Source organism: Scyliorhinus canicula, chromosome 6 (assembly GCF_902713615.1).
Source record: "Scyliorhinus canicula chromosome 6, sScyCan1.1, whole genome shotgun sequence".
Lineage (NCBI taxonomy): Eukaryota > Metazoa > Chordata > Chondrichthyes > Carcharhiniformes > Scyliorhinidae > Scyliorhinus > Scyliorhinus canicula.
Window position 1 is genome coordinate 198,837,835 of NC_052151.1, and position 15,212 is coordinate 198,853,046.

The 15,212-nt window shown below is 50.5% G+C and overlaps 1 protein-coding gene across 1 annotated transcript in view; it reads left to right on the plus strand.

The window, feature by feature from the left end:
• LOC119967972 (sodium/potassium-transporting ATPase subunit alpha-2-like) overlaps positions 1–15,212 on the plus strand; it is a 190,436-nt gene that overhangs the window by 50,423 nt on the left and 124,801 nt on the right. Inside the window, 1 exon segment of the mRNA XM_038801073.1 lies at positions 13,353–13,412. Coding sequence (XP_038657001.1) covers positions 13,353–13,412 — 60 coding nt within the window.

A 15,212-nucleotide genomic window follows, 5' to 3' on the forward strand; every position in this document is an offset into this window, starting at 1 on the left:
AGGAAGTTCGGCCAGTTCTCTGGGTACAAGTTAAATATGGCCAAAAGTGAAATGTTTGTAGTGCAGGCAAGGGGCCAGGAGAACAGATTGAGAGGGCTATCATTTAGGCTGATTGAGGAAAGTTTCCGGTACTTGGGGATACAGGTGGCGCGAGACTGGGGCAGGCTGCACAAGTTAAATTTGGCCAGGGTGGTGGAACAAATGAAGAGGCAGCACGGTAGCATGGTGGTTAGCATAAATGCTTCACAGCTCCAGGGTCCCAGGTTCGGTTCCCGGCTGGGTCACTGTCTGTGCGGAGTCTGCACGTCCTCCCCGTGTGTGCGTGGGTTTCCTCCCACAGTCCAAAGATGCGTGTGTTAGGTGGATTGGCCATGCTAAATTGCCCGTAGTGTCCTAAAAAAAAGTAAGGTTGGGGGGGGGGGGGGGGTTTTCGGTTACGGGTATAGGGTGGATACGTGGGTTTGAGTAGGGTGATCATTGCTCGGCACAACATCGAGGGCCGAAGGGCCTGTCTGTGCTGTACTGTTCTATGTTCTATTTTCTAAGAGGGAGATCCGGAGATGGGATGCACTCCCGCTGTCGCTGGCAGGGAGGGTGCAGACTGTAAAGATGACAATCCTCCCAAGATTCCTGTTCATTTTTCAGTGCCTCCCGATCTTTATCCCACAGTCCTTCTTCAAAAGGGTTAACAAGATGATCATGAGCTTTGTCTGGGTGGGAAAATCCCCGCGGGTGAAGAAGGCGATGTTGGAGAGGAACCGCAGCGAGGGAGGGCTGGCTTTGCCGAGTCTGATTAACTATTACTGGGCGGCTAACATTGCCATGATAAGGAAGTGGATGGTGGGTACGGGGTCTATCTGGGAGCGGGTGGAGGCGGCATCGTGCAGGTGCACCAGCTTGGCAGCCCTGGTCACGGCTCCTCTACTGCTGCCGCCGGCCATGTACTCCACCAGTCCGGTAGTGGCGGCGACCCTGCGGATATGGGGCCAGTGGAGGAGGCATGTAGGGGAGGTAGGGGCGTCTGTCTGGGCGCCAATCTGCGACAACCATCGGTTTGCCCCAGGGAGTATGGATGGGGGGTTTCGAGCATGGCGGCGGGTGGGGAGGGTGAGCGATATGTTCCTGGAGGGGAGCTTTGTGAGTTTGAGCAGCTTGGAGGAGAAATTTAGTCTGGTAAGGGGAAATGATTTCAGGTACCTACAGTTGCGGGACTTTGTCCGTAGACAGGTCCCATCCTTCCCACACCTCCCGCCAATGGGGATCCAAGACCGAATAGTCTCTAGAGGGAAAGGAGGGGAGGGTAGAGTCTCTGATATTTATAAGGTGCTGATGAAGGGGGAAGGGTCCCAGACGGAGGAACTGGAACTCAAATGGGATGAGGAGCTAGGCGGGGAAATGGAGGACGGGCTGTGGGCAGAAGCCCTGAGTAGGGTAAATTCGACCGCAACATGTGCCAGGCTCGGGCTGATTCAGTTTAAGGTCGTTCACCGGGCCCACATGACGGTGGCTCGGATGAGCAAATTCTTTGGGGTAGAGGACAAATGCGCTAGGTGCGCAGGAGGATCAGCGAACCACGTACACATGTTTTGGGCATGTCCGATGCTTAGGGGGGTACTGGGAGGGATTTGCGGGGATCATGTCCCGGGTGCTAAAATCAAGGGTGGCGATGGGTCCAACGGTGGCAATTTCTGGGGTTTCGGAGGACCCGGGAGTCCAGGGTGAGAAAGAGGCCGATGTTTTGGCCTTTGCTTCCCTGATAGCCCGGCGACGAATATTATTGGCATGGAGGGACTCAAAACCAATCAATTGGACTCAAGTCGTAGAGAGGTTCCAAACAACAGGCTTTAATACGCTAGATGTGTGCCCGGCAGTGGTCGTTCAGAGAAAGGCCGACTGCCAGCCGGTACGAGTTCTCATACCCTGCCTTGTAGTCGGAACTACCAACCTCTCAGCCAATCGGTGGGGAGTCACAGCCAATTGGCAGAGAGGAACATGACTTGCCTGGGCCAATGGGCAGCGAGTCTGCTGTACCAATGGCAGCTTGGTTCTAAGGTAATATGATCTCCCTAGTCATACTACCACACATAAGATAAAGATGCATGGCATTAAGGGTAAATGCCCTTAATGGATAGAGGATTGGTTAATTAATAGAAAGCAAAGAGTGGGGATTAATGGGTGTTTCTCTGGTTGGCAATCAGTAGCTAGTGGTGTCCCTCAGGGATCCGTGTTGGGCCCACAATTGTTCACAATTTACATAGATGATTTGGAGTTGGGGACCTAGGGCAATGTGTCCAAGTTTGCAGATGACACTAAGATGAGTGGTAAAGCGAAAAGTGCAGAGGTTACTGGAAGTCTGCAGAGGGATTTGGATAGGTTAAGTGAATGGGCTAGGGTCTGGCAGATGGAATACAATGTTGACAAATGTGAGGTTATCCATTTTGGTAGGAATACCAGCAAAAGGGATTATTTTTTAAATGATAAAATATTAAAACATGATGCTGTGCAGAGAGACCTGGATGTGTGAGTGCATGAGTTGCAAAAAGTTGGTTTACAGGTGATTAAGAAGGCAAATGGAATTTTATCCTTCATTGCTAGAGGGATGGAGTTTAAGACTAGGGAGGTTATGCTGCAATTGCATAAGACGTTAGTGAGGCCACACCTGGAGTATTGTGTTGAGTTTTGGTTTCCTTAACTGAGAAAGGACAAAGAACAAAGAAAAGTACAGCACAGGAACAGGCCCTTCGGCCCTCCAAGCCCATGGCGACCATGCTGCCCGACTAAACTACTAAACTAATCTAAAATCTTCTACACTTCCTGGGTCCGTATCCCTCTATTCCCATCCTATTCATGTATTTGTCAAGATGCCCCTTAAATGTCACTATCGTCCCTGCTTCCACCACCTCCTCCGGCAGCGAGTTCCAGGCACCCACTACCCTCTGTGTAAAAAACTTGCCTTGGACATCTACTCTAAACCTTGCCCCTCGCACCTTAAACCTATGTCCCCTAGTAATTGCCCCTCTACCCTGGGGAAAAGTCTCTGACGATCCACTCTGTCTATGCCTCTCATAATTTTGTAGACCTCAATCAGGTCGCCCCTCAACCTCGGTCGTTCCAGTGAGAACAAACCGAGTTTATTCAACCGCTCCTCATAGCTAATGCCCTCCATACCAGGCAACATCCTGGTAAATCTCTTCTGCACCCTCTCTAAATCTGCCACATCCTTCTGGTAGTGTGGCGACCAGAATTGAACACTACACTCCCAAGTGTGGCCTAACTAAGGTTCTATACAGCTGCAACATGACTTGCCAATTCTTATACTCAATGCCCCAGCTAATTAAGGCAAGCATGCCACATGCCTTCTTGACTACCTTCTCCACCTGTGTTGCCCCTTTCAGTGATCTGTGGACCTGTACACCTAGATCTCTCTGACTTTCAATACTCTTTAGAGTTCTACCATTCACTGTATATTCGCTACCTCCATTAGACTTTCCAAAATGCATTACCTCACATTTGTCCGGATTAAACTCCATCTGCCATCTCTCCACCCAAGTCTCCAAACGATCTAAATCCTGCTGTATCCTCTGACAGCCCTCATCGCTAGCCGCAATTCCACCAACCTTTGTGTCGTCTGCAAACTTACTAATCAGACCAGTTACATTTTCCTCCAAATCATGTATGTATACTATGAACAGCAAAGGTCCCAGCACTGATCCCTGCGGAACACCACTAGTCACAGCCCTCCAATTAGAAAAGCACCCTTCCATTGCTACTCTCTGCCTTCTATGACCTAGCCAGTTCTGTATTCACCTTGCCAGCTCACCCCTGATCCCGTGTGACCTCACGTTTTGTACCAGTCTACCATGAGGGACCTTGTCAAAGGCCTTACTGAAGTCCATATAGACAATATTCACTGCCCTACCTGCATCAATCATCTTTGTGACCTCTTCGGAAAACTCTATTAAGTTAGTGAGACACGACCTCCCCTTCACAAAACCATGCTGCCTCTCACTAATACGTCCATTTGCTTCCAAATGGGAGTAGATCCTGTCTCGAAGAATTCTCTCCAGTAATTTCCCTAGCACTGACGTAAGGCTCACCGGCCTGTATTTCCCTGGATTATCCTTGTTACCCTTCTTAAACAAAGGAACAACATTGCTATTCTCCAGTCCTCCGGGACATCACCTGAAGACAGTGAGGATCCAAAGATTTTTGTCAAGGCCTCAGCAATTTCATCTCTAGCCTCCTTCAGTATTCTGGGGTAGATCCCATCCGGCCCTTGGGACTTATCTACCTTAATATTTTTCAAGACGCCCAACGCCTCGTCTTTTTGGATCTCAATGTGACCCATGCTATCTACACACCCTTTTCCAGACTCAACATCCACCAATTCCTTCTCTTTGGTGAATACTGATGCAAAGTATTCATTTTGTACCTCGCCCATTTCCTCTGGTTCCACACATAGATTCCCTTGCCTATCCTTCAGTGGGCCAACCCTTTCCCTGGCTACCCTCTTGTTTTTTATAGAACATAGAACATAGAACAGTACAGCACAGAACAGGCCCTTCAGCCCTCGATGTTGTGCCGAGCAATGATCACCCCACTTAAACCCACGTAACCCGTATACCCGTAACCCAACAATCCCCCCATTAACCTTACACTACGGGCAATTTAGCATGGCCAATCCACCTAACCCGCACATCTTTGGACTGTGGGAGGAAACCGGAGCACCCGGAGGAAACCCACGCACACACGGGGAGGACGTGCAGACTCCACACAGACAGTGACCCAGCCGGTAATCGAACCTGGGACCCTGGAGCTGTGAAGCATTGATGCTAACCACCATGCTACCGTGAGGCCCTGTATGTGTAAAAAGCCTTGGGATTTTCCTGAACCCTATTTGCCAATGACTTTTCGTGACCCCCTTCTAGCCCTCCTGACTCCTTGCTTAAGTTCTTTCCTACTTTCCTTATGTTCCACACAGGCTTCGTCTGTTCCCAGCCTTCCAGCCCTGACAAATGCCTCCTTTTTATTTTTGACGAGGCCTTCAATATCTCTCGTTATCCGGACATACTGGCGCTGGAGGGTGTGTAGAGGAGATTCACTAGGTTAATCCCAGAGCTGAAGAAGTTGGATTATGAGGAGAGGTTGAGTAGACTGGACTGTACTCGTTGGAATTTAGAAGGATGAGGAGGGATCTAGATGCAGGTACGTTGTTTCCACTGGCGGGTGAAAGCAGAACTAGGGGGAATAGCCTCAAAATAAGGGGAAGTAAATTTAGGACTGGGTTTAGGAGGAACTTCTTCAACCAAAGGGTTGTGAATCAATGGAATTCCTTGCCCAGTGAATTAGTAGAGACTCCTTCGTTAAATGTTTTCAAGATAAAGATAGATTTTTGAAGAATAAAGGGATTAAGGGTTATGGTGTTCGGGCCGGAAAGTGGAGTTAAGTCCACAAAAGATCAGCCATGATCTCATTGAATGGCGGAGCAAGCTCGAGGGCCCAGGTGGCCTACTCCTGCTCCTACTTCTTATGTTTGTATGTACTGACCGTCTTGACAGTGCAGCACTCCCTCAGTACTGACCCTCTGACAGTGCAGCACTCCCTCAGTACTGACCCTCTGTCATTGCAGCACTCGCTCAGTACTGACCCTCTGACAGTGCATTGCTCCCTCAGTACTGACCCTCTGACATTGCAGCATTCGCTCTGTACTGCCCCTGGGACAGTGCAGTTCTCCCTCAGTACTAACCCTGTGACAGTGCCGAACTCCCTCAGTACACACCCTCTGACAGTGCAGCACTCCCTCAGTACTGAGCCACGGACAGTGCAGCACTCCCTCAGTACTGACCCTCTGACTGTGCAGCACTCCCTCAGTACTGACCCTCTGAAAGTGCAGCACTCCCTCAATACTGACCCTCTGACAGTGCAGCACACCCTCAGTACTGACCCTCTGACAGTGCAGCGCTCCCTCAGTACTGACCCTGTGACTGTGCAGCACTCCCTCATGACTGACCCTCTGACAGTGCAGCACTCCCTCAGTACTGACCCTCTGACAGTGCAGCACTCCCTCAGTACTGACCCTCTGACAGTGCAGCACTCCCTCAATACTGACCCTCTGACAGTACAGCACTCCCTCAGTACTGACCCTCTGACAGTGCAGCACTCCCTCAGTACTGACCCTCTAACAGTGCAGCAGTCCCTCGGTACTGACACCCGGACTCGGGTGCTCACCCCGGTCCCCTCTCATCCCTGTCTTCCCATCCCTGACCTTTACCTCTCCCCCATTTCCCATCCTGCCAAATCTCTCGCTCCCAAGCCCTCTCTCTACCCCCATCTTCCACCTCCCCATTTCTCCCCTTCCCTTATCTCTCACTTTCTGCCTCAATTCCCTCCATTTGCCCCTCTCCACCGCATAGCCTCCCACACCCTTTGTCCATCCATCTCGCGCCACTTCCCCTCTTTCCTCTCCTCTCTACTCCCCACTCACCTATATGTTCCTCCCACTATCCCCCTCTCATCCCTCCCCCTCTCTCACTCCCTCTGACCCCTTGCCCCTCTCTCACCTTTCTCCCTCCCTTCTCCTCTCTCACTCCCCCAACTCTATCCCATTCTCTCTCTCTCTCTCACCCCTCTCCCTTTTCCCCCGTCTCCCTCTTCCCCACTCCTTTAACTCGGATGACAGGGTCGGATTGGGCCTTCACCCCTGAGAGTTGACGTCATTGGCTGGAAATGTAACTGGCCAACCTCCCATGGCACTGCACACTGGACTGGAGAGCGAGTGATTGTGGGGATGGAACCAGAGGCCAGAGGGCAATGAAAGACAAAGGATTGGTGTTTTAATGGTGATCAGTGTGCCTGGGAACGTGGGGGTCACATGGCTGGAATTGTCTCCATATTTAGAGCCTGGTGACAAATTTCCCCATTTCAAATCCCGATGTCAACATTTCACCCCTGGGGGGGGGGGGGGGGGGGGGGGCGCATGGTGGCGCAGTGGGTTAGCCCTGCTGCCTCACGGCGCAGAGGTCCCAGGTTCGATCCCGGCTCTGGGTCACTGTCCGTGTGGAGTTTGCACATTCTCATCGTGTCTGCGTGGGTTTCACCCCCACAGCCCAAAGATGTGCAGGGTAGGTGGATTGGCCACGCTAAATTGTCCCTTAATTAGAAAAAGAATTGTGTACTCTGAATTTATTCAAAAAAAGATTAGGACAAGGATTTTTTACAATTTGCAACCAGAGATTCGCTGAACCCCGATTGTCCGAGCCCCGGGCCGGAGAATCGGCGCAATCGCTCCCCGACACCGGCGTGCGATTCTCTGAAGTGCGGAGAATTGGCGCCATTTGCGCTTGCGCGGTGCCAGCCGCTGGAATCGGCGGGCCTCCGATTCTCTGGGCCGCGTGGCCACGCCGATACGAAAGCGCCGGCGCCATTCACGCATGGTCGCTGCTGGTGGGAACTCTGCGCAAATGGTTGGGGGGCAGCCTGTGGCGGGGGTGCTCCTTCACCGGGGGGAGCCTCCGCTGAGGTCTGGCCCGCGATCGGGGCCCACCAGTCAGCAGGCCGGCCTCTCCCCCACCGGGCCTACTTTCTGACGCAGCCGTCCCATGGACACCAACGCCATGTTGAGTGGGCGTCATGGGCGCTAAAGAAGTCCCCCGCACATGCGCAGGTTGGTGCGGCCAAACTGCGCATGCGCGGGTTGGGGCGGCGCCCAATTGGCGCCGCAAAAGGAGGCTGGAGCAGCGTGAACCGCTCCAGCACCATCGGTCGCATCCGGGCCCGGTTCGCGCCATCGGAAACGCGACGGCGTTCACGACGGCGCGAACACTTGGGCTCCATATTGGAGAATCGCCCCCACTGGGTTTAGCCCATTTGAATTAGTTCATGGCCATGAGATACATTGATTAAAACTGATGGAAAAAAAAATTCTAAAACAACAGGACAAATCCTGAATGTTGTTTTGCGTGACTACGCTTCTAGAAAATCTCACGCGAGCTTGCCCAAGAGCATTTAAAGGTTTCAAAGAACAAAGAACAAAGAAAATTACAGCACAGGAACAGGCCCTTCGGCCCTCCCAGCCTGCGCCGATCCAGATCCTTTATCTAAACCTGTTTCCTATTTTCCAAGGTCTACTTCCCTCTGTTCCCGCCTGTTCATATACCTGTCTAAATGCTTCTTAAATTATGCTATCGTGCCCGCCTCTACCACCTCCGCTGGTAAAGCGTTCCAGGCACCCACCACCCTCTGCGTAAAAAACTTTCCACGCACATCTCGCTTAAACTTTCCCCTCTCACCTCGAAATCGTGACCCCTTGTAACTGACACCCCCACTCTTGGGAAAAGCTTGTTGCTATCTACCCTGTCCATACCTCTCATAATTTTGTAGACCTCAATCAGGTCCCCCCTGAACCTCCGTCTTTCCAACGAAAACAATCCTAATCTACTCAACCTTTCTTCATAGCTAGCACCCTCCATACCAGGCAACATCCTGGTAAACCTCCTCTCCAAGGCATCCAAATCCTTCTGGTAATGTGGCGATCAGAACTGCACGCATTATTCCAAATGTGGCTGAACCAAAGTCCTATACAACTGTAACATGACCTGCCAACTCTTGTACTCAATACCCCGTCCGATGAAGGCAAGCATGCTGTATGCCTTCTTGACCACTCTATCAACCTGCGTTGCCACTTTCAGGGTACAATGGACTTGAACGCCCAGATCTCTCTGCACGTCAATTTTCCCCAAGACCCTTCCATTGACCATATAGTCCGCTCTTGAATTTGATCTTCCAAAATGCATCACCTCGCATTTGCCTGGATTGAACTCCATCTGCCATTTCTCTGCCCAACTCTCCAATCTATCTATATTTTGTTGTATTCTCTGACAGTCCTCCTCGCTATCTGCAACTCCACCAATCTTAGTATCATCTGCAAACTTGCTAATCAGACCATCTATACCTTCCTCCAGGTCATTTATGTAGATCACAAACATCAGTGGTCCGAGCACGGTTCCCTGTGGAACACCACTAGTCACCCTTCTCCAATTTGAGACACTCCCTTCCACCACTACTCTCTGTCTTCTGTTTCCCAGCCAGTTCTTTATCCATCTAGCTAGTACACCCTGAACCCCATCCGACTTTACTTTTTCCATCAACCTGCCATGGGAAACCTTATCAAACGCCTTACTAAAGTCCATGTATACGACATCTACAGCCCTTCCCTCATCAATTAACTTTGTCACTTCCTCAAAGAATTCTATTAGGTTTGCAAGACATGACCTTCCCTGCACAAAACCATGCTGCCGATCACTGATAAGTCCATTTTCTTCCAGATGTGAATAGAACCTATCCCTCAGTATCTTCTCCAACAGTTTGCCTACCACTGACGTCAAGCTCACAGGTCTATAATTCCCTGGATTATCCCTGCTACCCTTCTTAAACAAAGGGACAACATTAGCAATTCTCCAGTCCTCCGGGACCTCACCCGTGCTCAAGGATGCTGCAAAGATATCTGTTAAGGCCCCAGCTATTTCGACCCTCACTTCCCTCAGTAACCTGGGATAGATCCCATCCGGTCCTGGGGACTTGTCCATATTAATGTCTTTTAGAATACACAAAACTTCCCCCTTCCGTATGACAACTTGACCGAGAGTATTTAAACATCCATCCCTAGCCTCAGCATCCATCTTGTCCCTCTCCTTTGTGAATTCCGATGCAAAGTACTCATTAAGAATCTCACCCATTTCCTTTGAGTCCACGCATAAATTTCCTCTTTTGTCTTTAAGTGGGCCAATCCTTTCTCTAGTCACCCTCTTGCTCCTTACATACGAATAAAATGCTTTGGGATTTTCCTTAGCCCTGTTAGCCAAAGATATTTCATGACCCCTTTTAGCCCTCTTTATTGCGTGTTTGAGATTCGTCCTACTTTCCCGATATTCCTCCAAAGCTTCATCAGTTTTGAGTTGCCTCGATCCTATGTATGCTTCCATTTTCACCTTAGCTAGTCTCACAATTTCACCCGTCATCCATGGTTCCCTAATCTTGCCATTTCTATCTTTAATTTTCACAGGAACATGTCTGTCCTGCACTCTAATCAACCTTTCCTTAAAAGACTTCGACATTTCAAATGTGGATTTACCCTTAAACAGCTGCTCCCAATCCACATTCCCTAGCTCCTGACGAATTTTGTTATACTCTGCCTTTCCCCAATTTAGTACTCTTCCTTTCGGACCCCTCTTGTCCTTGTTTCGGGTACAAGAATGGAATTGTGGGCAGACAAACATGCCACATCAAAAACATTCCACGCTGGAGATTAGATAATTTACCAGATTAGGTAAAGTTTGAAAGTGAGATTCAGGGGGCGGGATTCTCCCGCAACCGGCGGGGCAGGCCATACGGACACCAAAGAGCGGCAGGAACCACTCCAGCGTTGGGCCGCTGGGAAGGTGCAGAGGATTCTGCAATTCCAGGGGCTCGGCTGGCCCTGGAGTGGTTGGCGCTGCGCAACCGGCTCCGAAGGGCCTCCGCCGGCCGGTGTGAGTTTCCACATGCGCAGGAGCGCCAGTGTGTTCTGGCGCATGCGCAGAAGCACTGCCGTGATTCCTGCACATGCGCTGGGGATTTCTTCTCTGCGCCGGCCATGGCAGAGCCTTACACAGGCCGGCGCGGAGGGAAAGAGTGCCCCCACAACACAGGCCCACCCACAGATCAGTGGGCCCCGATCGCGGGCGAGGCCACCGTGGGGGTCCCGCTCGGTGCCCGATCCCCCCGCGCTCCCCCAAGGACTCCGCAAGCCGCCCTCAAAACCAGGTACCGCCGGTATGGACCTTGTCTAATCCACGCCGGCGGGATTGGCCAAAAACGGGCGGCTGCTCAGCCCATCGGTGCCCGAAGAATCGCCAGGGGGTGCCACTACCAACGGCCCCAGACCGGTGCGGTGCGATCCCCGCCCCCGCCCAAAAACCGGCACCAAAGAATTCGGCAGCAAGCGCCGGCAGGGGGTTGGAGAATCCCGCCCATGGTGTCTGACAGGTAGTTAGGAGGGTGAGTGAGGTGACTTACGTTGTAAGAAGGACCGATTATTTTCCATAAATATGTTTTTTAAAAAGTACTTTGTAGGGTAGAGGATTGGAAAGAACAAGTGCGTCAGATGGTAGAAATAGTGGAAGAGGACAGATGGGAAGAGAAGTAGGGCAAGAGGTGGGCAGTTCACAGAGTGACCCTCCTGTTGTCCGACTAACAAATATGGACATCCGAGAGCAATTAGAGACAAAGTTTGTTTAGTTAGAAGAAGAACAGCGAAAAGATCGAACAAAAAATTGCAGGAGTGGCAAGGTGGCACAGTGGTTAGCACTGCTGCCTCACGCCGCTGAGGACCCAGGTTCCATCCTGGTCTCGGGTCACTGTCCATGTGGAGTTTGCACATTCTCCCCGTGTCTGTGTGGGTCTCACCCTCACAACCCAAAGATATGCAGGTAGGTAGATTGGGCACACTAAATTGCCCCCTAATTAAAAAATAAAGGGACTGTAAAAACATAAGCAGATTTGTATCATCGAATTTACAGTGCAGAACGATGCCATTCGGCCCGTCGACTCTGCGCCAGCCCTTGGAAAAAGCACCCCACTTAAGCCCACACCTCCACCCTATCCCTGTAACCCTACCTAACCTTTTTTTTGGACACTATGGGCAATTGATCATGGCTAATCCACCTAACCTGCACATCTTTGGACTGAGGGAGGAAACTGGAGCACCCGGAGGAAACCCACGCACACACTGGGAGGATGTGCAGACTCCGCATAGACAGTGACCCAGCCGGAATCGAACCTGGGACCCTGGAGCTGTGAAGCAACAGTGCTAACCACTGTGCTGCCGAGCTGCCCTATTTGTAGAGATACACGAGGATGCACTACTTTGACTGAACATGGGCCTCACGGTAGCACGGTGGTTAGCATAAATGCTTCACAGCTCCAGGGTCCCAGGTTCGATTCCCGGCTGGGTCACTGTGTGGAGTCTGCACGTCCTCCCCGTGTGTGCGTGGGTTTCCTCCGGGTGCTCCGGTTTCCTCCCACAGTCCAAAGATGTGCGTGTTAGGTGGATTGGCCATGCTAAATTGCCCGTGGTGTCCTAATAAGGTTAAGGGGGGGGAGTTGTTGGGTTACGGGTATAGGGTGGATACATGGGTTTGAGTAGGGTGATCATTGCTCGGCACAACATCGAGGGCCGAAGGGCCTGTTCTGTGCTTTACTGTTCTATGTTCTATGATGTAGAACTGGGCAAATCTACCCTGATGGGGCAACATCTGTTTCAACTGAACCCACAGAGACTGGCTCAGATGGAGGCTGAAATCTAGTATCTGTTGGATATGTTGCACAAAGAAGCAAAAATGGTGTGGTCAGAGATGGTCTAGCAGTGTTTAGTAGATTGAAGGCCATGCTGGTGGGTGAATCAACGGCCTGATTTTTTTCAAATCATTCAATGTTAATATTGTACACATCTTCGGAAGGGATAATGGATGCAGTGTTGCAGCTTTAAGGGCTGATTAGTTACCAATGCACGAGTTGGGACTGGAACCTATATGCCAAGGATGAATGAATGGATATACGTTTGTGATTTCTGTCTTACATACCTCATAATGAAGTATCCAGGCCCTACATTTCATTCCTTTTAGGGATAGAGGTATGTAAAGGCCCATCCTCTTGATTGCCTGCTGTTTCTGAGTCTGCGGAGTTGCGAAACCCTGATGAGTCTGCAGTTTGTTACAGACTGAAAGCAAAGACCCCATCCAACTGGAGGCCTCTATCCACCTCTATCTCCTCTGTGTTTGCCTGTCTTGGGTATGTGTATTGAAGGTGAGGCGAGTTCAAGAGTGGAGGGTCAGGCTTAACCAGTTGTATTTTTATGCTTATTTAATTATAGTTCTTTTTATTAATAAAAGTTAATTGTGTTTAAATTTACAAACCTGTAATTATTGGGCTGCCAAGATCAAAGACTTTGGGTATTTTTAAAATTTAGAGTTAATTTCAACTGTGTTGCAACTCCAAATCAAGTGGGCTGGAATTGACTGCCCACTAGCCCAGTGTATTGTAGCATCATTCTTAAATGATACTGACAACTGGACAGGCTTAAAGGGTGTGAACAGAGATTTGTAATGCAGATCAATTTGGTGATTGTAGAACCAAATTGGTAATTCTTGGCTTCCAGGCACGGGAAGGCTGAATGGATCCTCCTGTTCCCGTGTAACAGACTGGAGAGGGGCTGAATGGCCTCCTCCTGTTCCTGTGTAACAGGCCAAGAAGGGCTGAATTGCATCTTTTGCTTTGGCATTGAGGGATGACCTAACTTTTCACCTTTACCCCCACAGGAAGACCACAAGTTGAGTCTAGATGAGCTGAGTCGTAAATATGGAACGGATCTCACCCGGGTAAGTGAACATCATACCCCTCATCCCTGCTTACCTACTTATCCCACTTACTCCCCTTTTACCCCCTTTCCCCAGTACCCTACCTTACCATCCCCTTGCCCACTTACCCTCTTCACATCCCCTCTCCATCTCCACCATTTGTCCCCTCCTCCCTACTCCCCCTCTGAACAGTCTCTCCCCCAACTCTCCCATCCCAGGAGAATGGAGGGGAGGCAGTGGCAGGGGAAGGGAAGTGAGCAGCACGGTAGCATGGTGGTTAGCATAAATGCTTCACAGCTCCAGGGTCCCAGGTTCAATTCCCGGCTGGGTCACTGTCTGTGCGGAGTCTGCACGTCCTCCCCGTGTGTGCGTGGGTTTCCTCCGGGTGCTCCGGTTTCCTCCCACAGTCCAAAGATATGCGGGTTAGGTGGATTGGCCATGCTAAATTGCCCGTAGTGTCCTAAAAAGTAAGGTTAAGGGGGGGGGGGGTTGTTGGGTTACGGGTATAGGGTGGATACGTGGGTTTGAGTAGGGTGATCATGGCTCGGCACAACATTGAGGGCCGAAGGGCCTGTTCTGTGCTGTACTGTTCTGTGTACTGTTCTATGTTCTATGAGGGAGTAGAGATGGAGGGGGGTGGGAAGAGAGGGCGGAGGGGTGTGGGGGAGAGGAGGAGGAGGAGGGGAAGAGACGGGAGGGTGAGGAGGAGGGAGTAGAAGGAAGAGAGGAGTTGAGAGGAAAGGAAGCGGATGTGAGGCAAAGAGGGAGAGGGCGGAGAAGTGGGGAAGAAAAAGAATGGAGGGAAAGAGGGCAGAGGAGAGGGGGATGAGGCGGAGGGCAGGGAGAGAGGGGAGTGGAGGAGAGGCAAGTGAGGAATGGGGAGGGTAGTAGAGGGAGGGGTGGAGTGGGGAGGGAGGAGAGAACGGGAGGGGGACGAGAGGGAGTGGAGGGGGTGGGTAGGGGGGAGAGGAGGGGAGGAGAGAGATGAGGGGAAGAGGGAAAGAGAGGAGACAGAGGTTGAGGACAAAAGGTGAACAGCAGAGATAGAAAATGAGGGTGAGGTGTTATGGGCCAGGGTTTAGAGAACCCCAAAGTGTATCATGGAGTTCACCTGACCCACAACTTTTAATAGATTGTGGTATGGGGAGCACACGGCCCACTCTACAGGTGTGGTGCAGCAGAAATGAAAAGTATTTTTTAAAGCAAAAAAATGTTTATTCTATGAACTCAAGTTAACCTTTTTGAAACATAGTGAACATCTTAGCAACCATTAATTCAGATACAATTCCCAAAGAATACAAGGCTTAATAACTTCCCAAACAACATCCAGAAGACAGAAGAAACACCTTTTAACAGAAGCTCATCAGGTTTATATTCACATTACATTATTAAAAACATTTATAATTCTGAATTCACCAAATGATCAAGAGATAGTCTTTTCATGGCAGAGAGATCAACAGTACACCTGCTTTGTCTGGCTTCAACTCCAACACTGAAAACAAAACTAAAACACACCCTGCAGCAAATACCCTAAAACGAAAGTAAAAAGCTGACAGACAGCCCAGCTCCACCCACACTCTGACATCACTGATAACACCCATTTCTTAAAGGTACTCTCACATGACAGAGGAAAGTGTATCTTGACAAATATATTGTTTCCCCTTTCTCTGTTTTTCATTCTTGCCCTCCCTTTCACTCTCTCCTCCCTTTTGCTCTCCCCTCTCGCTCTCCCCTCCCTTTCGCTCTCCCCCTCTTTCGCTCTTCCCTCTCTTTCGCTCTCCCCACCCTTTCAGTCTCTCCTCCCTTTCACTCTCCCCTCCC